The sequence below is a fragment of the Corapipo altera genome, unplaced genomic scaffold (assembly GCF_003945725.1).
Source record: "Corapipo altera isolate COAL_440 unplaced genomic scaffold, ASM394572v1 51, whole genome shotgun sequence".
In the NCBI taxonomy this organism is placed as follows: Eukaryota; Metazoa; Chordata; class Aves; order Passeriformes; family Pipridae; genus Corapipo; species Corapipo altera.
This window is the reverse complement of record NW_020884892.1, coordinates 12675322-12701622: the sequence shown is the minus strand read 5'-3', so window position 1 is coordinate 12701622 and position 26301 is coordinate 12675322. Positions and strand designations below refer to the sequence as shown.

Sequence of the window (26301 nt, the reverse complement as noted above, 5' to 3'; positions counted from 1 at the left end):
GGGCAGCTATGAAGACAGAAGAAATTTTGTCATAGTAGAGACCACTTTCTACATTTCACTGGAAAGAGAAGTAATTCCAAGAAAACAGAGTGTGTGCTGAGTGTGAACACTGCCTTTCGTTATCATTTGAATATAGCATGAAAATAAACCAAGAAACAAAGGAATGACAGTACTCAAACAGATCCTTAATCATATCCATTCCATTACTGATTATAAGAAAAGCTTAATTTTATCTATTTCATCATTTTTCCCTTGAAATCAACAACAATTTCTCTTGTTTTTTCTTGTCTGTAACACAGTTATGGGAAAATTCAAACTAGTTTCTCGTAATCTAACTATGGTATACAAAAATTAAAAAGATAACTAGGCAAAGACACTTGAACTCTGAATGCATCAGAACCATTTCAGAGGCACTACAACTCTACGAAAACAACTCCATATTCACAAACTTAAGATGAGACCTCTGCTCTGTGTTACAAGATGGAGTCTAACCACTACCATATTGATGAAAATCTTGATTCCTTAGGACTATAGATTTTGCTTCTATAAAAAGCCAAAAGTAAACAAGCATTCATACTTACTATAAGTATTTTTTTAAGAATCTATCATTTAGAGTCAAAAAGAGAAATTTTTTCACTGTCCATGGAGAAGTTCAAAGCAAGCAATTTAAAGATTATGGACTCTTTTCTTTAATCATTAGATACATCCATTTATTAACAGTTTGTACTGTTGACTGTGTTGGAGTTAATTCATCATGACTCATACAGTGGGTGTTTTAGATTTATGAATCAAAACATTATGGATAATATGCCAGTGTTTTCAGCTATCATCAAAAAGTGCTTGCTCATGAGTAACTACAGACATCTACCCCAGAATGTGCTGAATCATCATATGGTGGACAGAAATATGAAAGATCTTTATGCTTTTTTAGAAAATACTTGATACAAAAATTGTTCCAGCACAACATCAATCCTGATGGAATAGAGATAATGCCATCCTTTAAGCAATTCGTCTTTAAAAATTCAGTAAAAAAAAATTGTCTGCTATTTGAACATTACTTTTTCATTTATTGAATTTTAATTTCAAAATTTCATTTCTTAAGTCAAAATATTTTGAAAAAAACTTCATAAAATGAATAATTATAACATTAATTAATAAATAAAAAATATTTATCCAGCTTCTCAATAAGAAAAGGAAAGACAGTTTCTAATTCACTGGAAAAATATTTGGTTTAGAATTGATTATGATTGATTACTCTGTTTCAAGACTCAGCACATTGGCCCTTGTTGTATCCAGAAAGGGATGCCTGGCCTTCCACCAAACTTCTTCTCTTTTATCTGTCTTTTTTGCATTTTATTCTTGTTTTGACAAGATGAACACAAATACTATGAGCAGTGGTTGGTTCCCAGTTGATGTTGTGTGCATGTGAAAATGTAGATGACATCAGAAGCATTCCAGCTCCTTAATCATTTTGGCAGAAAATGCCAAGCGTGAGGAACAATAACAATACATAAACTTTAAATCCAATATAAGTGGTCAACAGGAATTTCTAATCTCTACTTATTTGGATTCCATTATTACAGCATATAAATTAAGCACAAAATTGACAAAGGCTTGATACTTATGGGGGGGAAATTGTTGATTAAGTCACTCCAGTCGAGACTATCTTTCAAAGGTAAGCAGAAAACACATCAACCAGATAATAATTTATTCCTTATATTATAGGTTTTCTCTTCTCCCCACCCAACATGCAAACATAAACATTATTTTCTATGCCATGAAACCTAAATAACATTTTTTTTTCATTTATGCTGCTGTGTAAGTTTCCCTTTACTAATAATTTACCAATTTGTTTGCAGTATACTAACACTTCCAGAAATGTATCACTGAAATTTAGCCTCTCTTCATGACTGTGCATGCATTCATTATTATTCTTTTGGTTCAAATTTATCAACCCCAACATAAAAATAACTTTTATTCATCCATTGCTCTGACTCAGCTTCTAAACCTTCTCTTCTGTAGGTGCATACATAAATGCTAAATTGATATTTTTTTCTTATACCAAGGTAAGCATAGAAATAGTTTGGACACAAAAATTATGGCACAGTAAATAAAAATTAATAAGAAGGAGTACAGAAAAAATCCATAGACATTATACAATCAGCATCTGAAAGACACTTATGTTTTACTATCATACAATTTAGTATGAAAAAATAAAATATTTCATATGCACAGTGATACAGATGTTTTCATTTGTAAAACTTTCCATATAGCACATACTCTTTAACAAATTTCAAAATATATACACTCAAATAAATTAAAACTTATACAGATGCTTAAGTAACTATCCTACTTTTTAAAGGTCTTGTTTTAACAGTTCTCAACAGAACTGAAAAGTAAATAATTTTGGAAGAATTCAGCTCAAACAATATTCTCTAGCTATTAAAAGCTAAGCTCCTAGTCAAAACTACATAGATAGGTTACCTCTACAGTGAGTGGAGAGTGCTAGGAACCATTAGAAAGTGTTTCCTCTCAGTTAGCTATAACTTTAAACCCAGAACTGTTCTAAGGATATTCTGAGGATATGGTTCTTGTATAGGAAGGATAGGTTGACTGTACTTCTATACAAGGACCTAGTTGTATGAAATAAGTCTGGTCTAAGTGGTCTAACTACATTTACATAATTTTATAACCCAAGTATCACTTGGAAACTTGCATTGGCAAAAAAAAAAAATCAATTATTAGACATTTGAACAGGTAAATGCTGATTTTAATTTTTACCCAGGGTCCTAACCTATTAATCAAAATAAGAAGAGTAAGCATGGTGCCCACAATTTGAATTGCTTTCAGACATAGAGTATGACGTCCACTGACAGTTATAATACTAAATATATTACAAAAAGCTTAAAAAAAAATTTTACTAAGGAGATATGGAGGATATGAGAGTACGTCAAAAAGTAAGAGGTGCATTACCATGCTTTTCCATGCTTTAAATCTGCAAGTCCATGGACAATGACTACACATACAAGCAAATGAAAGCAGCTGACCACGTACCCACACACCTTGGAAGAGGTGCACTCCATACTCGTCGTCCACCACCAAGACAAATAACCTCTGAAGCTCCTTCTAAACGATATCCAGAAGAACAGGAGAATGTCAGAATATCTCCCACTCCAAAATTAAATCCTATTCTGTTACCAAATTGTGGGATCCCAGGATCTTCACAAGGTTCAAGATTATACTCTGAAAACAAGAGAGCAAGTCAGTTTGTACAAATGAGAACATGTGTTCTACCAGTCATATTTGTAATCTTGCAGTCTAGTAATTTCTCAATATTTCCACCTATCAACACAGACTCTAGGTTTTAAAACAAAATTAATGTGTGAATGTTAAATGGACAATTATATTACATCAAAAAGTAAGACAAATTAATACATTCACAATGTTTTTAAGATACATAAAACAACATTATTTATCACTCTTGTAAGAGCCACAAATATCTCAGGTATATAAAACAAACTAAAACAATGGCACAGCACAACCATAAATAACTGACACTTTGGATCATCTGGAACTTCACTAGCTGAAATTAGACTAGTTCTGTTTCCTCCCCTCACTTGATAAAGTGTCTTACAATTAGTTTACTGCTATTTTATTTATCCTGTAGCAGAAATGTTTCCTCTGCCTCTACAGAGACAGAAAGGTTTGCTTGCTTTGAAATTATTGTGCTTAGGAAACAGCTTATATAATTTAATTATTCAATACACGTATTCACCAAAATCACTTCAATTTTTAACCTTTTTTTTCTTTATATAAAATACAGGAAAAAAAAAAACAAAACCAAAACCAAACAACCCAAACCACCAACTTTTTCAGGAGTCAGGTATTATAGGTATGTCCTTACCAGAGAAAGAAATATTAAATCCTTCATACGATATTGAAAAATCTGAAATAAAGCGCAATTGAGCCCTGAAATTTCCATAGAGACCAGCATTGATTGGTGAAGGAAGCTCTGAGCCAGTCAGACGTGCTAATGGTTGTGTGAAACTGCCATTCTCTGTTATTAGTAAGTAGTCATGGTGATCCTCCAGGTGAAAGGTGTAGAAGGTGAACTGCACTCCTATTAGAAAAAGTAGAATTAGATTTACATATCACCCTATTACATCAATGTAATTAAGCTAAGGTGAAAATTCATGCATTTCATTATTGTATTGTTCAGAAAATTAGGATAATCTAAATTTTCTAAAAATTAGTATCTCTCCAGATTTTAGAGTTAAAATATCTTTGCAAGAGGTCTTTTTGTTTTGAAACCACTTTCACTTTTGCCTTTAGTTGCAAAATACAGATGTTTGATTTCTAGAATTCAAAGATGTATGCTTGAAATTTTGTGTAAAATCCATTGATGTACTATATATGCTCAAAACTACAAACTGTTTATGGTGGAATGGGAAAGATTAACCTTATTTCTTGCAGTCATCAGTATCCTTGCACAGCAGCAGTGAAAGGAAAGGTTATAAAATATATTACATTATATTCTAATGGGACTTACAGTAGCAGCAGCACTTTCACCTAAAAAAGGGAAGTCTCTTAATAAGATGTGGCATATGTCAACAGTATGATTTTTTGCCAACTATCAGACATAAATCACACATTTAGAAAGGAAGATATATCATAATAATACAATAGCAATAAAGAGACTTAAAGATCAAGACACACGATTAAATCACTTTTGCATTTTTAACTGAGAATCAGAACATGATCTCCAGGTAGAATACACAGAAGAGTCAAGAAAAAGAAACAGAGGAATCCATTAGCTAGTTTAAGTGATTACTGAGACCTCAAGTGTAATATCATTTTCAGTTTTATCATGACAGTTATAAACCTACGATTCAGGTTCTCTCAAACATATCTGATGATGTTATACTTAGCAAGATCCATTCATGTGATTGCAGATTAACATGGTAGATGAAGATCTTTGGGTACTCTCATGTGCAACAGATTTTTAATATCAGACATAATTTAATTAAAAAGCAAACAATATTTCCCCTACCTAAACCCCTCAACACTGCACCCTCCTCCCACTAACACCAGCTCCCATCTGCCCAAACAGGGTAGCAAAACCCAAGCTACATATACTGTGCTTGACTCAGTTATCTAAGCACAGAAACCTCATGACTTCACATGCAGCTTTAGAAGCTCTCAGTACAATTTTCTTATAGTGTTTTTTTTTACAGTATCCTTGAAGTTGTCTGAATTGCATTAAATATTTACATTAATGCAACTCAATCACACCTAAGAAATACAGCTTGTGAGGGTATCTGGAATGCAAGGACACTTGGTTTACAAACATAGCCAAGGACCTTTCAGTACAGGAAGCAAAGACAAAAAATGAGGGAAGTAATGAATGGTATACACACATGCGTAAGCTTTAATGAGTAGGATTTAGTGGAGATACTAACAAAGACCAGAACTCTTCAGTTTCTGACTGATGAAAAATTAAATGTATCACTGTAATCTTAAAGTTCTTCAATTAGAACTTAGTAAGTAATTACAATGGGGGAAAGAATATTGACTTTGGTCTCATGAAAATTAGAATACTGTGGACTGTTACAGGGAATTTGTGAGATTACGTAAAAGTGAAGATGAGATTTTTTTTAAATGAAAGTCAGAGACTGCGAAACTTTTTGTGGTATATTGAGGGCCAAAGGAAGATAACGGTGTGGATCATGCTAGTTAAGAGAGAAAAAAGTGTGGAAATAGAGATAGGGTTAATCCTCTCTCACTAATCCCTGTACCTAACCACTGTAGCCTGTCCTCTATTACTTTAAAACTCTGTTCCTGACTAGTGTGAAAGTGTATCTTCTGTCCAGAGTGCGAGCACGTGTGTGACCACTAGTGAACATTAGTATGGATTGCATGGTGAGCAGAATGAGATTGGGGCCAGCTGGAAAAAGGGCCATTGGTCACAGAGTGGGCAGCACCTGGTAGGAGTGGGATCTGGGGTCCAGCTCCTGGGTCAGGATATGGAAGGTTGTAGGAACACATTCCTGTGCGTGTGTGAGTCTGTGTCACTTCTGGAAAACTCCTTTTTCCATCGACCCAAACGCAGAAACAGGATTTGGTTGCCTGTAGTTTTCATGTCCGTTTCAGGGCTGTTGGTGTTTCTGTGGGTGCCAATAAGACTCTTGCCGCTATCCGTGTTAGTCTGTGTGACCAGTCATCCATACGTATGTAGATATTGGCATCTTTGGAATATATGCTTAGTCTTGTGATCAGCCGGACATACAGCTGGGAGTAATGAGAGAAATCCCTTGGATCTTGGAGACCTCTACCTATCTATGGAGACCTTTTAAAGGGATTGAAGGCCTATTCATCCTTTTGAAGTAGACATCTCCTTCTCTTCTTATAACTCCACACACATCACATACTCCACCAGATCCCAAAAAACACATCCTTACTTAGTAGAACTGATATAGAAATTACCATATTGGATTGTATTTTCTGCTTAGGAAAAAAAAAGTTATCAAAAAAACTTGTTCTGGATTTTAAAAATTCTTAATTTACTAATTACATGAGCAAAGCCATTCATCTGCTTTGATCACCCTTTTTATTCTCTCAGATTGTGTGACAATAAATTGGCAAAAATCACACACAGAATTTTGGAATTGAAATTAGGTTGCATATCTTTTGAGCTAATGTATATAAATTTAGATTTGGAATTGATAAACTCTTAAATGTCTGGGGGTTTTTAAACATATTTTTGTATAGGATCAGTGCTGATCCTACATGAAAAGAGAGTTCTTAAAAAAACCTGAGATATATACAGAATGAGAGGTCATATTTGTTATGTGTATTGCACTCCAAGTTAATTTTGGCCTCCTTTATGCATGCAAGTATACTGCCACAACAAAATCAGAAATGCCAAAGAAAATTTCATGGTAGTAACCCAAAATAATGAAATTCCTGTGAATCACAGCTGAGCTTCACTGAATATTGTTCAAACACCAAACTCAAGGTTTAACTCAAGGGAATGTTTCAATCAATTTTCCACATTGCAATGACATTTCTAAGCAAAACCCAAAGGTATATCCCAGCAGTAGCAGTACAATTTATTTTTCTTTAGAAAATATTCTAATCACATTAATATATGCTGTGTGACAGATTGTGTCTTCTCATGGGAAGAATTTTAAAAGATTTGCTCAGGTAGATTCCTTCTTATTCTGCCTCACATGCCCCTTTCTTTATAAGGGGAATATTTAAAATCTGAAATGAAGACAGGAAGACATAACACTCTAAAATGTCACTTCTCAATATTACAATCCAGACTGTTGGGGGATAGGTAAATTAACTGTTCTACTAATAAATGGTGTAAAACATACCACTGATACTCTACAGATTTCATTTCACCATATATTGAATTGCCTGCTAATCGCAGACAAAATGTAATAATTTAAGAAAAATCAAAGTGTTAATAAAATGTCTTAAAAGAATCCTGGAAAATGTGGCTTAATCTGAGCTCATGTTTACTGTAGAATTCACAAAATTTTCTGGCATGAATTACTCCATGAAGCTAAATTCTTATCCGTCTGTACTACTTGTCTTCAATTCTCAGATTATAAAGTTTGTGCTGGTTAACCAATGGTTTTTCAGGCAGGCTGCAAGCTAAATGACTACAGATCTAACAGTTTCTTTACACTTTCCATAAGTCTTTCTTGCTTATCCAGAAGAACAAAAGATCCACAGTACCTTATACTCCTGTAACTCTAAAAGCCACGTATCATACCTAGAGGTAACAAGGGCAAATGCAGCATTTTATGTAGGATCAGTAATTTCAGGATGCTTTTTCACTGTGGATATTTAGAATCAAACTGACACAATGGCATCACTTGGTAGTAAGAGAGACTATGGAACAGCTGCAGCAATAATTTTGAGAGATACACTTTGCCACTTTAACACTTTAAGGAGTTTTAAATGGGACAACCAGAGTGATTTAACATCCAGATGAACTATCACACTATTTGTACCAAATGGAATAAGGGGATCACAGATCAGCACAATTCTCTGTATCAGTAGTCTTATTTTTATGCCATCAATAACTCTTGCTTAGAGGAATACATCATCAGTATGCTTTGCCACATTTTTCATGCCCCCACAGAGAAAACTGATGAAATTCAGGATTGAACTTGTCTTTCTTCTTCTCCCTTTCATTCTTTTCCATGTATTCTTTCCAGCATTAAAATGTAATTCTCCTTTTCGTGTTCTTACTAGCTTATTCTGTGCTGAATTCGCTTGTGGTGCCTACCTTTATTTTTGTCCTTCTGTAACATTAAATCTTATACCTCTCTAGCTCTTTTCACGTATAGTACAAGAGTACTATTGTCCTAGTTAGAACAGCTGGGACCGATTCATCATTGGATGGGTGTAGCCCAAAACTGTGTATTCTATAGCCCTCCATGCCATTTCCCAGAAACTGTTGTCAGTAGAGGTCTGCGAGGTGCCCCCCCCCCCCTTCCCCCATGCTCCTGTCCTCATGCCCTTTTGTGGAATTCCCTAAATGAGCACCCTCACACCCTTTTATGGAATTCCCCACTGTTGCCGTGGGATTTAGGTGCTGAAAAAAATCTCCGGAGCAGTTAATTAGGGGTGAGATAAGAAAGGGTTACATTTTATAATACCATCCATCCAATCCCAGATGTGTCCACCCTGTGGCCTTTGCTCTGGACCGCCCCGGGGTCCACCCCCTTAAAATGGGTCTGGGGTGCATTTCGGGACCACCTACTTCATCACCTTCACCATCATCAGAGCACAAAGGGTACATAGTTACCTAATTCTTGACCGTATTCTGTGGTTTAGGCACAGATATGCTGTTCTGTCAACTGTCTAGGCCTTGCCTTAACAAAAGACTAAACATTTCTGTTAGATTTGGGGATATGAGTGATATAGGGAGGATAGAATGGGGTAAGAGGGTTAGGGAATGTATAAACAAGGGTGCTACAGGGAAAGGGATAGGGACAAGGGACAAAGAAGGGAGGGTTTCTGCTTTTAAAACCTACTTATAAAACTTACAAGTCTTAGAAATATTAGAAAAATAAAAAAAACATTAGGGGCTTAAGGCATCACCACTCTGAGGGAAGGATTGAGCATCCTTTTATGGAATTCCCCGCTCTGAGGGAGGGACTAAGCATTGCTGCCTGAGCTGGAGAATATATAAACCTGGAGTTTCAGAACCTTTCCACCTCTCGTGGGATCCAGAGGAGGACTGCAGCTCACCGCTCTCAGCCAGACTGCAGCTCGTCGCTCTCAGCCGGACTGAGACCACCACCCTCAACTGAACTGCAATCACCACTTGGGCCAGACTGCAGCAGCTCTCCCACCAGCAGGTTTTTTCCCCTCTCCCTTTGCTTTGGACTCAGGGGGGGCCCAGGGAGCACTGTTTTGTTTGTGGCCTGGGGTGCTGGGTTGTACATTTGGGCTTTGTGGGTTAGGGCTGGTTGCTTGCCCATGTGGTCGTACTTATTGTATTATTTTATTAAATTGCTATTCTGATTTGTAATCTCTCTTTTGAGTTGGGTTGGTTTCCCCTGTTGGTTAACTTTTAAACCAGCACAACTATGCAGTCACTCCCATATTTAAAATAAAATACCAACAAAAATCTAAAAGTATGACCCAACTCTTCTCATCTTGTACCAAACCCTTTCACCTGAAAGCAACTAGGACATATTGTTTCTGGGAAACTTTGCTACCTGGAAATAGCAGCTTCCATTTGTGTCCTAAGTGTCCTAAGCTCTCAGAGAAGAGTTAAAACCAGTATTACATCTTTTTCCTGAAATCTACCTTCAACAAATAACCACCTCTTTCTTAAAAGCCTCCCGGTCTTCAGCTTCTGTGATCAGTCATTGTATATTATCTTTCTTATTGACTTCCCATTTTGTGGGAAGAATAAGGGCTTACTCCACTTATGGAATTCTAGGAGCTACTGCAACAAAAATAAATGAAACTACAAATCAGCAATGCAATTCTAAGTGCTTTGCTGCTAACCTAAGTCTACATCTATAATACATAATACTGGACTTATATATTAAAAAAACCCCACAAGTTGGAAGTAGAGAAAAGGATTTATTTACCTTTGCCATGGGTAACATCCACAGTCCATGTGCAATTCAGTGAATTTGGATATAGATCAGGATAACCTGGTGATAAAATTGTTCCACTAGGTCCTCTAACATCTCCACCACATAAAGCTAGAAAAAAAAAAGAAAATAATAATAATAACAACAATAATAACAATAGCAATAATAATAATAAATGACAAATAGAAAAGTTACTTATGAGGGAAAATGGAAAAAACCCAAATTTTTTGAAAATTCTGATTTTAAAATGACTTAAAAGTAGTGGCTCAAATGATTTAGCAATTTCAGATAGAACTACAGGTCATTTTTACACAATATAAAAAGAAATGTAACCAATTAATAAATAATATGTGTTTAATAGACACAAGAAAATGGAAATGAAGTTTCCTTGGTTGTTTTTTCATGTTTTCTGGAGACTGTGAAAGACTTAAGGTCAGCAGAGATGAAAGCAGAAAAGACAGAGCCAAACAATATCACTTGAGCCAGAAGTCAAGGTTGGAGATTTAAAATGGCATATAATGGATCTCGTCACTGAAGAATTACTTAATTAAAATATTTTTGCAGGGAAGCGTGACATGCTTTCCTGTATATAATTATTGGATATGCATTTATATCTATAATGCAAATGATAATGACAAGTGCCAATGTAAGAACAAGTTTTTACATAGTTTCAGTAGAAACTTCATAAAAATAATTGGTAATTGAACAACACAAAAATTAAATTACAGCTTGAATTAATGTAAAATACAAACAATTAGTCATTACAACACTGGCAAAAATAACTTCACAATTCACCATTACAGTTTAACGGTTGATTTTCCATTGCAGAGCTTTTGAAATACAAAATTAATGAGTAATTTTTAGTAATGAAGAGTCTCATACCTTAGAATTATCATATATCAATAACAGTGATTAATATTCAGTACCAAGCAAGTTATTACATCATAGTTCTCTGAATATAGATTATCTCAGAAAGGCATATATTATAAGACAAATGAGGAGTTCTATTTTTTTTTTGTTAAGATTAAAAATATCTATTCCTTTTATTTTTCTTGGCCTAATTATATGTATTACCAAAATTATTCTGTAGAAATGTTTTAGGATAAAGAAAAACAGTGAACTATGTTACTGTCACCAGTAGGTCAAATAATATAGACTGTTTTAGTAAAACTCATTGCAGTTCTTCATATGAGCAGTCCTTCCAAAGTATTTAACACAATCTCTTCCTTTCCAGCCATAAGTAGTCAAACGATGCCCTTTCAGAATTTTTATTGGTGTCAGCCATTGTTTCTTTGAGCCCTCACCTTAATCTAAGCCAGTATTCACCACTCCTGTATTTAAGAGTAAGATTTTCTCTTTAGCAGATGTTAAAGCTCTTGAAAGGCAGTTTTAGAAAGATGCAAGTGGCAGCTACTTTTCTGTAATTCCAGTTGATACAACCATCAATCCCTTTTCTCCTAACTGTATAAACTGTCATTCACCTATTTATTGCTCGTGTCTGTGCTTCTCACCCTGCTGCCACAGCAACGAGAATGAGAGAAGGACCCTGGTACAGGCTGGAGGAGCTTTCTGAGAGATGCTGCCCCACCTGCACTAGCTGGTTTAACCTGCTCCTACTCCTTCTGTAACATCAAATCAACTGCTAGTGCAGCACTCAACAGTATGAATTGTAAAGGTGAGAGAAGTTTGGCCTTTCAGTATGTGCTCAAACATCTACATATTTCTTCAGGAGAAAGGTGTTGTGTAATTTGCTACATCATGCTGTTTTTTCTGCTATATCTTGATATTTATTCTACTTATGGCAATTTCTGCTACACATTGGTGGGTAAATGATGGAAGTTATACCCATTTTTGCCTTTGCTATTAATGTTGCATATTTGAGAATGAATATGTTGACATGTCATCATTTTCTGCTTGTAGCTGTACATTCAAAACTGATTTGAGGGCAAGCCAGACAGTGAATCAAGAGAATGTCTAGAATGTAACTTCTGTCTACCCTGTACCTGAGTAGACATTTGTCTAAATGAGATACATGCATTTTCCAGAAATTTTAGTAGCACCGTGGAATGTTTTCACAAAGATCAATAATTTTTCATAATGAGGTTATGGCACTGCATGCCATCACTCTCCCTAGGGCACTGATTGAAAAGAAGTATACATATAATTACAGTTTTCTTATAAATCAGAAATGGAAATTCATCCTGCATTCTAGGATGAAGACTGCTTTATTTTGCCTTAAGTTTGTTGGTGTTCTAACTCGCTATATTTCTGTTTTAAACATGCTTACTTGTCTGGATAGCCTCATGATTGTTTTCTACGTACTATTTCTCCTGCCAGCATTCTAGAATTTTTGGCCTAGTTGTAAGCTGAAAATTTACAAATCCACTACCATAGGCTGAAATAGGACATTCTAGGACCACAATTGCCCACTCTCTTTATTGTTGCCACAGGAAAATAACTTACAACCATATTAATTTTCCTCCTCACTTCTGATGAAGAGACACTGAAGGTAAACACTTCCCACTTATCACCTGATCTTGCTATATTTAGACATTAGCAAAACAGAATCATGTCTGTGACAGCATGTTACTGGAGCTTCTGATGGTAACTATCTATTTTGTCTATTAAATAAGAAAATCAGTTTTTATAAACATGGGAAATAGACCAAACAAAAAATATATTTTACAGTGGGTGTTTGGAAAACCTTTCAGGAATGCAAATGGTGATAAAACATCCATGGCATGTCATCAGACACTCAGTGTAACTCTGTGAAGGCTAGCAGATGGCAAAAAAAGGCATCAAGGACCCGGTGTTTTAGAAAAAAAGCCAAGTTGACAAATCTGAAATAGAAAATGTGCACTGGCCCTGATAAGATGGCAAACAGCCCAAGCATATAATATCAGTACTAGTATCGGCCTGTTTCAGAGTGCAAAGGAAAACAGAAAGACATGAAAATAAACACAGAATATATATATGATAAACATATATATTTCCAGATTCTACAAGAAACCTTTCTTTCACTTTATCTGATGATACAGCAAAAGTAGAATGAATTCTTGAGCAAATAACTGAAGCACTATTTTGGAATTCTTATGTGGAAAATGGAATATTGTGTTGTTAACACACTAACTAATAATTTCTTTTTTATGCAAGCAGAGAAGCTGAACTAAGATATGTCTAATTTTTTGCCTCCACTACAATGTTTTTTAAATAAGGAGAAAAAACTCCTAAAATAATAATAATGATTAAAACAAACAAGCAAACAAACCCAAAAAAACCCCCAAAAATAAAGAGAATAAAATATAAAAGAGTCTATGAAATACAGATAAGTACATAGAAATACATTAAAAAGTACTTCTACAGCACTCTGGTGATCAGAAATGATGTGGTAATTTAATAAGCAAGTCTTGGATAACTATGAATGAAGATTCTAATTTAATAGTGGAGTTCAGTGACTACATCAGTTGTTCAGCTGAAATAAATTCTTACAATGTTGCCGTGATTACTTGTACTTTCTGTTGTTGTAAATTATTTTGCTCAGTAGCATGATCAATCACAAAAAAGAGTAACAGCAAGCAAGCCTAGCTTAGAAAATGGCCCTATATACATAGAAAATAATTTTTGGCCCAAACAGGTTCAGAAACTTTAGTCTGATTACTCATAAATGTCTCATTGGGAGACACGTAGGCCATGCTTCATCCCTCAAATACATGAAAAATTGTAGTGAAAACACTTGTGTCATTCATAAAATTGCAAAATTCCATTTCAGGCCATATTTTATGCTACTATAAAACTGCTAAAGGAAATCAATCTTGCAATTTCCATCTCTATGACCACTATTAACAATTGCAAGTTCTTAGCAGCCTGTCTTGTCTCGGCAGCTATATTACAGAAACATATTGCTGGGACAACTCACATTAGATTATGACATTTTTGTTCATAGATGTTTGTTTGTTTTTTTTTCCATTTTGCTTTCACATATCCTCTCTTCCTGGGGTCATCCTGTATAGTTAGTTTAAAACTTATCCACAGAAAATCCTCTTAAACTTTGCTTTTCACACCATGAAATAAAACTCAACAATTATGTTCTCTGACACCTGAGATCTATGAATACAATTTACAATCTATTTAAAACTATTTTTTTTTACAAAATACCAGTCAGTCTCAGAATTTGTAGAATATAGCAATAATACGAAATTTCAAGAAACCTGGATGTGAGAAGAAGGGGGTCATCATATCCAAAAAGGACAGAAAACTATCAAGAGAATGTATGAGTTATTTTAGTAAAACAGGTGAAAATAATAAAGATATATATAAAAATAGGTACAAACATATAGAAATGCATTTATCCATGTATTTCTACAAATGGTGTTAATAAGTAATGTAAAAAAGCCCCAAACATAATATTTTTTCTTTTTAGTCTGATTGAAGATATATTGGAAATTAACATTTTCCACATTTTCAATTTATATCAACTATCATTTTCTTATATAAAGATTTTTCAAGAGACTAGCCATGGATTACCAAACACAACTTAGACACTGACATACAAAGATGTAACTCAATTTTCTCAGAAAAGAGAAAATACTCATAAGAAGTATGAAAACCCCACCTTTTTTCAGTAAGTTCAGCTTGTTGTAAGTACAAATAACTGAAAACTATTTGTTTTTCAGAGGTGATGGGAAGAGAAAACACACAATTTTAATTGATTTGTAATAATGATTAGTTTTGGTTTTCAAGTATCATTGAAAAAAACTAATAACATATTCTAGTTCGGACAGAACCACAAAGAAACAAAAAGCAAACCCTATTTATACGTAAATGTGATGTGTATATATAACTCCAGATACGAATATATATGTGCACAAACACACAGAAGCCTCATTACATTCATTTGCTTAATTAACTCTAACTTCCAACTAAAAATATAATTCTAGGGTGGTTCTCATTTATTGTGCAATTAGATAATAAAAGTGACATGTAAAACATAGTTTAAAATTATTGAAACAGTGAATTAGATTTTGAATCTTGCATACTGTACTTCCTAGACCAAGAAACTTTGGCATTTGTCTTCCCTAATTACAGAAAATGCAATCTTACAACAGGATGTAGATCAGTAGTGGTAAATTACCAATATGGACATCAAATTATCATAATCAGCTTCTAGAAAGAAATCTTGGACTTGAGTTATAATACACAACAGATTATCTTAATAGAAACTAGTGTAGCCTAGATTACTCACAATATAAACTTGTATTTTTACCCTCTTACTTAAATCTAAAATAGACCAATATATGTTATCCGTTTCCAATTTTGGCCTCTACCACATTGAATATTTGCAGCAGGCTTTTTAACAGCTGTATTTTAATAGAAGTATTATTTTTATCTTAGACATATCAACAGAAATTACATAACATCTCTTCTCTGCCATATTTCCTGAATAAGTTCCTCATGGTATTGCATAAGTCATATTTCTTAATTTGTTTGGGCATCTAGGGGTTTCCAAAGTAAACATTAAATGTTTTCTATCTTGCTTGAATATTTTTCATTCTATTTATTAATTTTCTTAGGTAAATGAAGATCAGGTGGAATGACAATATTTATTTTTAATTCAAATATTGAATAAGTATTATTATCTATTAGAATTCAATTTCATGTTATGATGAAGGGAATAAAGAGCGCTTTACACTCTTAATTAGGTATCTAACTTTTACATTATTTTACCTGTAATTTTTAATGAGATTAATACAATAATTCATATATTGAGAAAACTAGATTTTTTCATATCTATTCAAAGCTTAAAAGCAAAATTCTCTTATAATATTCATACAGAGAGGACATGATAAGACAAAATTTTTAGTGAAGAATCGGAAGGTGACTACAATCAAGAAATTCAGGGCTTTCCAGATATATAGGTACAAAGTGTATCATATGTAGTAGTTAGATAGGAATGGTATAAATGTAATACAAGCAATATTTTCTCAGCAAAGCTCAAAACAATATATTTTATTTCCTTTTTTTTTATGATGTTTTTCTGTGCAACATCAAAACGCATCATGACTAGAATTTAATGAATAGAATTTCAGTCAATACCATCTTCTACTCTGAGGAAGAACTTGTTCTAAGTTTAATATTTTTTCTTTTCTACATACTTCTCCTCCGAAACACACACACGAGTTGTCATGATCTGTCTGCATAATTATCAGGGTCTGTCTCCATATCACTACGTGATGCAGTTATAAAAAAGAGATGCAATTATCAAAAAGAACAATCAAAAAAGAATTCTGCTCCTCAGAAACCATCAGAGTAACATATTGAATGAGCAGTAGGAGCGACTGATGTGTTTATTGATGGTATGATTAATACAAACCCATGCTTGCAGTTTATGCAAAGAACAGAACATTTAGCAAATGTCCTTTTTTTCCTGAGGGTGTAAGGACTCTGAATCCTATTAAAAAACATTCTACCAGAGAAGAAAATGAAGTTAAAAGTATTTCAACCATTAATTGATTAAATTTGGTAGAATAAATGTACTTAATCTCACCTTCAGAGCATATTTATTGAATGGACAACTGCCATTTAGCAATGTGCTCTGGAGAAAAAACCCACCTCATTTACTTAATGAATTGCATGCTAGTTCAGCATCTTTAAGAAAAAATTTATGACAATATGTACATTTATTAACAACAGAGCACAGTATTCATAGTGAGTGTGTTAATACTGTTTTTTTTCACCTTGTTACCATCTAGTGCCTATCACCATGAGAAAACACATCCTAATTTTATGGCCTATTCAGCAAAGTATAGTCCCCTTGACTGCAAACTGCAGAACCCTGTAATTCTTCATTTCAAAGCCTGAGTGAGACGCAGAATCTCTTAGGAAATGGGTTTGCATAACTACAGAGTGTCATTTTCAGGAAAGTGATTATTCACATCCCTTTTTACCACCACAAGTCTTAAGTATCATTATATACTGACACTTTCAACTTACTGAAATATAAAAAACTAAAGAATATCCTATTCAAGCAAACTGAAGACCAAGAAAATCCTTACCATTTTTTAAAGAAAGAAATACATTGAAAATTAATAGATTTCCATATAGCAAATCACATATGGATCAGTGAACTTCTTCATCAGTCTTCATTCAGACTCATCTTTTTCTTTCTAAATGAGTGTCCTGAGACACTAAGAACTGTTTTAGAAAAATATACTATCATGTGCATTCTGTAGTTCATAAAAGTTCAGGAGACTTTTTTTGTTAAATACTACCCTAGAATTAAACGGTAATATTATTCCTGACAGAATTTTCATCATCAGAAAAACACGTGCCATGCTCCAAGCAAGGAAATTATTTCAAGAAGTAAACATCTCAAACAACACAACGTAATGAACATTACAATCTACTTTCTTAATATTACATATAATTGATATCACCCTACGTGGGAAAACATTAAAATGAACAACTCAGTTTACAAGAGATGACTGAAAATATTATATAATTTTTCAAGCAGAATTTTTAATGATATGTTGGAGACCTGTTACTCAATCCCACTTTTGCCTGGTTTAATAATCATATGCTTAATGATCAGGTATAATGTGGTCCTAATAAATTCCTATAGTGATTAAAAGGTGTCAAGTTTTGTTACCGAGCTAGGAACACAGTGATCAGCATCAAACAGGAGGAAATGTTGGTCTTGAGTCAGGTATAAATAAACTTCATTCCATGTTTTGTATGTCAGCACACCTGTGTCCATAGATAGGTACCCAAACACAAATATTTGTAGTTTGTAATGAGTGATTTACAAGCAGATATACATTAACTTTGCAATCAGCTCACAGCAATATATTTTTAGATAGACATATCTTCAGTAATCTGCAGAGCTAAATAACTATGTATCATTCTCTGCTTTATTGGTTATATGTCTCATCACAGAGTTATATAACATTTATTTCCTCTAAGTATCCTTTTTACCTAAAAACAGAGGTTTTCCAAGCTCCAAGATTTAACTCATTGTAGTTATTAATAGTTTAGTAAAATCCGTATATTTTAAGGTACTCTATATTTAATCCATTCATCCTTACCATCACAAGTTGGGAGGGGGTGACTCCACCAGTGATTTTTTTCACATAGCAAAGGCTCCTCATGACTCAGCCTGTAACCTGGATCACAACTAAATGAGACAGTGGAACCTATAGAGAAGTCATGTCCATAACGACGTCCATGCACTGGTATGCCAGGATCCAAGCAAGAGTAAGTGTTAACAGTTACACCTAGATAAAAAAAAAAAAAAAAAAAAAAAAAGAAAAAAAATAAAACAAAAAGAAAAAGTTAAATAAACAACCTATAGATTTTTTTTAAAATTCATTTAAGTAATTGATTGTGCTGTGAGTGGGGGTGAGAGTATCATTATCATGCATTTAAGGTGAATTATCTTTGCACTGTTTCTCTCTGTTACCATTATAAGATGCTATGGATAACAACTTGCATTAGTAACATTAAGTGATTTTGTACCTCATGCTGATGTTGAAAAGCTTTGATGATCACTCAAAATCCTGATTTCCAGCCTTTATTTTTTCTGGATCAAAATTTTTTATCATAGCTAAAGTGATTTTTATTTCTTTTGATATTGATCCTTGAAATATTTACATAGATAAACTATTTACATAAATAACTCTCATACCTAGTGCTATTTGATATATGAGACATTAAGAAGACAAAGAATGGCAGAAAATAGAGTAAAGAGAAGTTGACTTGATAAAGGAAATTTCAATGTGTGCTGAAATATTAAACCTTTTAGATTATTTCCCAGTGAGAAGTTCACATATAAAGTTCATACAAAGAAGTTCATTATAAAATAATCATGAGAAAAAAAAAAAAACCTCTAGGAATAATACTGAAGCAAAAAATTATAAGAATTATTCAGTGTTAAATTTTTTATGGGTTTTATTCTTTTCATTCCTACAGAGTAGTCATAAAATATCCTTCCTTACAAAGAAATTGTGTGAAAAGAAATAATTAGCATAAAAGATAAGAACATATAAAAGACCTCAGCTTTCACTATGATATATGAAGGGTGAAATGATGAGGAGGGAACCATTAGTCATTATTATTCCCAAAAGGGAAATCAGAATTGTGTTGTACTGGATAATGGAAGATGAGAAATCAGTAAGAATTAAGAAAAAATTAAATTAGTATTAGATGTCTGTGTATAAACAGGGGCTATTAAAGAGAAAAGCAAGCACTGAAAATTGTTTATTTTGTGTACAAATGGTAAGAATGCATATTTTCAATGTTCTCTGACATCTTAACTTTAAATTTTATTCTCCACTAGTGTATAATGCTAAAAAACCTGAAAACAGTTTGGTGGTAGCTCCAACAAGTTGGTGTATGAAACAGAAATGGACAGATAACAATGTGCTTATGACCTTTACTAAGCAAATCAGATAGTGATTACAATAGATATATTATTTCTCTTAAAAAATTAACTATTTCAACAAAAGTTATATTTAGAAATGCAAAAAGTAAATTGAATTAGGATATATAAACTTAAATGAATTTTAAGAATTCATAAAGTATGAAATCTTACATATACTTTGTTCAGTGTCATTTGTATTACTCTAAAAAAGGCAAAAGAAAAAATCACATAGGAAGGTTTTTACAACCCTTAAAATCCATAAGCAAGCAATCCCATAGCTTGATTTTCAGCTCATTAGTGTAAAGTGCATTTTGCCTTACCTTCAGTTAGAGCTGCAGATACATCAATCAAAACAGTAATTCAGTTATTTGCTTAGACTTCCATAATCTTCCTAATCTCATGCAGTTTTACACACACAAAAATGTATTGTATAAAATATAAGAATATCAAGCCTTAAAACAGCATCCAGAAGAAAGGCATTTGCTTCCCATTCTCATCTTTTGATTCTTAAAGCACAGAGTAGTACATCAATGAGATTAAATTTTAAGTAAAATTATTGGTCATCACTCTTGCAGTTTAACATCACTAAATCTTTCTCAGACTGAGAAATAACAGGAATTTACCAAAGATGACATCTGTAAATCTTTATATATTTATGACAAGAATAAGCATTGAGAGGGAGGTGAAATCAAATAATACAGTACAGAATTACTTACTTTCATAGTGAATCTTGAATCCATTGTTAGAACGACTGTTATCAGTTGTAAAGAGAAGATAAATAAAATTGCTACTGCTAAACAGAAATTGGGGGACCTGTGTACCATTGTAAGATCCCAGAAGTGGAGATAATAAGTTTGGTCCATCATGAACTTCCAAAACATCATAATTGAGTTCAGTCTGAAATCTGGAATTGAGGAAACACCCAGAGGCACAAATTTAAAGAGACAGTTACAACAAATTCAATAACACCATATTTTAAAACTATACTCCTTCCTTGATAATATTTGTCTTCACATATCTATTCTACAATATCAATACAATAATATTAATTATCCTATATAATTAATACAACAATAAAATTTCAGGTTAGTGGTTTAGCAACATGAGAAATAAGTTTAAACTTCTTGAGCTGGTTTGTATTGCAGGAAAAAAAATCCAGAAACAGAGTTTGTTAATAAAGATTAATATGATTTACATATGATATTTTAAAACCCAAAATTATGGGGTCTTTTTGAATAATTAAGTAAATTATATGGAGAATATGTTGATATATTCTTTTAGTTTATCTATTCTATGTGGTAAAAATATCATCAAGGTACTTTATATTATCAAAGAATCATACTCTTGAATTTCTACTCTTAAAATCCTCTATAAGTAGCGATAGAATTATTTGAGTCTGCACTGAGACTCCAGTGGTTTTATGCCAGCTGAGATTCGGTCCAAAGTGGTGACAGAAGTTATGGGGAAATAAAAAAACAAACCCACAACTAAAAATCCTATTTAGAAAGTAACAGAAAACAAGACGAGTGTTTAAAGACAGCACGTGTGCTGTCCTTGTCAAGGAAAAGCTGAGTGAGACAGTGCTGCTAGATATCTCCTTGCTTGTCTTGTTTTAGATGCTATCAGCAATCCCAAACTTGTGTCTGGTATTTTGACAGTGGTTTCTCTCTTTCTTGCTATGAGAGACCTTAGATCAATCATACTGCTCTATAAGGAACTTTGGTGGGTTATTGAAAAAACCCTTCTAGAATCAAAAAGCAACGATTAACAGCAGGATCTTATAAGCACCCTTCAGATATTCTTAATTCTCTCTCTGATTTACTTAGATGCCTAATTCGGCTTTGTGAAATGCATTCAAAGAACTGCATGACTAATGCCAATGCACTGAGGAAGTCAGTATTTCAATATTTATGTCCCAAGAGTCTGAGCTTTAAGGTGTAAAGGAGTCTGGCAAAAGATGAGAAGACAAATTAAACCTCCAAAACATGTATTTTCTTCTATCAGTGTTCCATTCACATGAAATAACATTTAAAAGAGCACAGAAATAAAGTAATAGGGAGTTACAGAAATGAAGTGGGATAATCCTAGAAGGAGGAGAACTGAATATTTTGTGTTTTGCTAGTTCCCATGTGAACTCAAAGTGATATATTGCTAAAAACCAATAACTTGCTTTTTCTAATATTTTTTCCCAGTAATCCATACAAAATAGAAGAAATCTTGGAAACAGATCATTTAGTCTTGTTCTGCTTTCTTAGTCCCTTTATCAAAAACATACTTGAGACCGAAGGTGTAAAAAGGCATGGACCTTACAAATGTAATGCAGCCATCAGGTTAGTCAAGTCATACTGAAATTAAGTTGAACGTCCAAAGACATAAAAGAAATCCTCTCGTAAATACTTTGTGTTCAAAGACTACATACACCACAAACAGCAGAAAAATACAGTGATGAAAAAAATGAATAAACACCTGAGAAAAAAAAGTAAGAACCATTTTTAAGTGAGATGAACTGAAAGAAATTTGAAGGGGGTATTATGTACAATGCCTTTGCTTGGTCATTTGGCTCAAAATCTGATAATTTAAATTTAATTTGTAAGTGTGATGCTTCTATAATTTTTTCCTCTCAATGCTCAACTTATCTCATATATTTACATGGTACCTATTTTTTTCTCCGGTGTGAGAAAACAGTAGGGGTTTATAGAAATGGAATAAGTTTCATGTAAGACCGCTCCAATGTCCTTTCATCATTGTTATGTGAGGTCTATTCTTATGGAGGACTCAGAAGCAGACAGGAGTGAAACAAGTTCTAAGACGGGAGGTGACACGCAATTTTTAGAAGAGGTCTTATTTGAATAAATAAAGCTGCCTTAATATTTATAACATGCATCTTTGTTTCTAAGAGCCCCCCTACCAATTCAATGGGATGTCAGGACATCCTGCTGCGCAGTGTATACTCATTAGACAAACGTGACTAGTACTCCACTCAGTAGTTTGCTATCAGCATCCCTTGCATTTAAATACTCATAATTAAGCTACATGATAAACACTTCATTACAATGAAGAATGGCACTGCCATTTATCACTTCTGTCATTTCAATTGAACCTAAAAAGATACTGATCTATAACAAAATACCAGAAGATTATCTATCTTATTTATGCCTGTAGAATGGGAATAAATTTTTAAAGTATACATGCACAATCATAAAACAAAATATGAAAAAAAATATTTTTGCATAGTTAAAGCACAAAAATTAATAGCTATTTTTATTCCCTATGTCTGTAGATCTCTTTGTTTTCCTGTATGTCTCTGGCTCCTTGGAACAGGAACACTGTGGCATATAGTCATGGAATGCAGTACCTGGCACCTACCCACTGTCATAAGAGAGAAGGTACTGGAAAACAGGAAGATGTGAGATTAAAAGGAAATAAACTACTCTACAAGTGGGAAACTGATGCAACCTTAAGCTGTCACTCTGTAGAAAATGTGTATTAGTACAAACTGTTCCCCTCCTCTTAGAAAATCCAAAAAAGTATGTAAAGATTCTAGACATGTACTATAAATATTTTTCCCTGACTGAGAAACTAAAAATCTTCCAAATAACTACTCATACTGTGGAAGTTTTGATACTTGCAATGATAAAAACAAGAAAAAGTATGTGTGTTTTTAAGGACAAAGCTGAAATGTAAAGATCTGGGCAAAATATGAGGGTTTGTGGTTTTTTAATCGTATAGGTAACCCAGTTGGTTATAGTATTAAAAGTGTATATTTCAACAAAATTATCCTTTTGTCTTAAGAAAATGTAGTGGAAGATAAGCAAGCAGAAGGAGTAGAACAAGGATAGCCAAGACTAGAATGAGTTTTTAAAAAGCTAATTTAAAAATTACTCAGAATGTAAATTTAAACGGTGTGAAAAATGTCTAAGTAAAAAGCATAACCATAGCTTACAAAATCTTTTATTTCAGTACACTATAAAGATCTGTTTCATTATTTGATTTATGAAATAATTTCTTCTTTACATCCAAACATGTAACTATATATCTAAATGCATCTGTGTAAACATACAAAGATGTATCTTTACATGCACTTCTGCACAGAGACACATAAGAGTACACACATCTATATGTGACTGGAGCCTCTCTGCGTTACTGCATCTGAGCAATAAGCATATCAGCCCAATTTATGGCAAGTGTCAAGAGTGTCAAAAATGGGCAGCAATGAAAGTATCTTAAAGAGGATAGAAGCTCGCTCTCTGATCTGGAGACCACATCTTATTGCTCTTACAAGATGAATAGAGTTTGCGTAATTTTATGACAAAGTATTAATGCATTACAAACAAAAAGGGTACACAAGAAAATGTCATATATAGTAAAACACATGAGTAAAAAAAGAAAATGCAGCTGGCTTAGCATTTTGCAAATATAAAGGCAAATGCTTTTCACTTTGAAATGACTGTCCACACCAAATCTGTTGTTTAAATGAATTGCTGAATTAAAAATAAACTATTTGAAATTATAACTTTTTTCAAAAATTTAGGTTAATGAAAGCTCATTTTTTTAGTTTTCATTTTGATTTACAAGACAAGAAAGAATAATTTTCTCTTAATTTTGAATTAATATGAGTTTTGATTAGTTTTTGCAAGAGGGAGTTATTCACCTTTTTATGTATTCTAATTGGTAAAAAGTTTGGTAAGTCTTTATTTTAAGTCATAAAGAGCAATAGTGATTTTGGAAGACTAGCTTTCATTTTATATTAAGGATAGAAAATAACTTTGAAATGTCTTTATTACTTGTCCTTTGATTGTATATAATGTTCCACGATCACTTTATTATAGTGTAAGCAATAGTACTAGAAAAAAGTTTTAAACAATCTTATCACAATGAGAAATTTTGCTAAGAGAATATGGAGTTCACATCCTGCTAAAAACAACTTTTGAATTGTATTAAAAGAAAGAAATGTCTTCTCTTTTAATCCTGTGCCCAGGAGTAGTCAAAATATACTGCATATAGATCAACTGAAAAGTACTTGCATGATATTTGTGCCCTAAAACTTTGATCATCAAAGGCACTTTTTTCCTGGATTTTCATATAATTTTATTAATATTTACAGTTAAAAATAACTTAAAACATCCTTGAAAATATGTAGAAAAGCATTCTTTAATTGCATTTTTTTGTTTTGCTTTCTAATAAAGAGCTTAAACTAAATGTCATGAGAAATGTAAGGTGCTCAGCACATTTCAATCCTTAGAATTGGGAATGGACCTTAGTAAGACACGGTAATGAAGGAAAAGTGGAATACTGAAGTAATTTGGGGAAAGTGGAACTCCATCCTGAAAGTACACAGTCCTTTTACAAAAAGAGATCAGCTGATTTGATAGTTAAATATTCAGAATAGATAAAAATATGAATGCATTCAATTCAGTTTTCACAATTGATTCAGATTTTTAGAGTTGAAGATTTCATGGTTTTGAGAGAAACAAAGAACTTTGTAATTATCATAGTAATATGGTTACAAGCAAATAAAAAAGTTAATCTTCAAAAATAGACAAAGTTTTTAACTGGGCCAGACAGGTTTAAATATGTGCAAGAGGGTTGAAATTTCAAAAGCTTTTCAGCACATCAGGTAGAAATTTCACTGAAGATAATAGTTATGCTCTGAAGGTGTTTTGGAAAGTCCTACCTGATAATACAATTGCTTGATTTGAGCGATAGTGAAAATAATGTTATGACAAAGCTAATAACTCCTGTTTCTGGGTAAAAACTGGAAAACATTAAATAAGAAAAATTAGCAAAGACCTTTCAAATGTAATTTTGATAGAGTGTCCTGGTTCAGCTTCTATCACCCACTCACAATTCAAGGAATCTTTATAATACCCTGGCCAGCCTGGAGAGAGAATTACTCCACTGGGAGACGAAAAATGCCCACCACATGGAGCTAAAAATGAAACAAAGAGAAAGGTAAACAACACAGATTCATTACATGTAATTCACAATTATAATTTTCAATCACAATTGTCACTTTCCATTAGTTTACCATGAAAAATACCCACTACATGGAGTTAAAAATGAAGCAAAGAGAAAGGTAAATAACATAGACTTCTTATATGTAATTCACAATTGCAATTTTCAATATAGGACAACTATAATAAACAAATTTTAAAAATTCAGTTGCAAGAAGACTCAAAAAAAGGTTTCAAAGCTGATATATTCTATGGTGTTCAGAATTAGATGGAGATTAACTCAAACAAGACCCTAAAAACTAAAAATAAACTGTTCAATAATTCTGACAACAGGGGTTTTTTTACTGTATCCTTACAGTACAATCTATTTTCCTGCAATAAAGGACATAAACCAAAGCATAATTTCTACAATATATCATTATTTTTGCTTTTAATTTTGAGCAGAGAGATTTGAAAAACTTGAAAAAGTTTTAGTTGAGTATAAAGCTGGAAAGCAGTGAAGTGTTATTTAACTTTGACATAAATCTACTGTCATAGCATATGCATTTTGCTTGTCACGTTGGCAGTTCTTATTCCTCATTCATGAAAAAGACCTACTTACCATTCTTCCAAGATTAGTTGATGTTTTTTAAGCACTTGGAAAATATAGATCAATATATACAAATATATAAATATTCTGCAAGTAGAATTACCAGAAATAACATGTAATTTTTCTCTTGGAACAAGTGAGTAATTTTAAGTATTTCAGTGGTTTAATGGCACATTAATTACAGTAAGAATCTTCACAACTGTAAGAATTACA

General features: G+C 33.1%; 1 protein-coding gene across 6 annotated transcripts in view; it reads right to left on the bottom strand.

The window, feature by feature from the left end:
- CSMD3 (CUB and Sushi multiple domains 3) overlaps nucleotides 1-26301 on the bottom strand; it is a 610641-nt gene that overhangs the window by 210725 nt on the left and 373615 nt on the right. For all 6 annotated transcript variants that reach the window (XM_027645674.1, XM_027645676.1, XM_027645678.1 and 3 more), the window contains 6 exons: nucleotides 25336-25474; nucleotides 20262-20449; nucleotides 18212-18400; nucleotides 10125-10241; nucleotides 3905-4120; nucleotides 3055-3243 (listed from right to left, as the gene is read on the bottom strand). In XM_027645674.1, coding sequence (XP_027501475.1) covers nucleotides 3055-3243; nucleotides 3905-4120; nucleotides 10125-10241; nucleotides 18212-18400; nucleotides 20262-20449; nucleotides 25336-25474 — 1038 coding nt within the window. The remainder of the gene's footprint in view (nucleotides 1-3054; nucleotides 3244-3904; nucleotides 4121-10124; nucleotides 10242-18211; nucleotides 18401-20261; nucleotides 20450-25335; nucleotides 25475-26301) is intronic.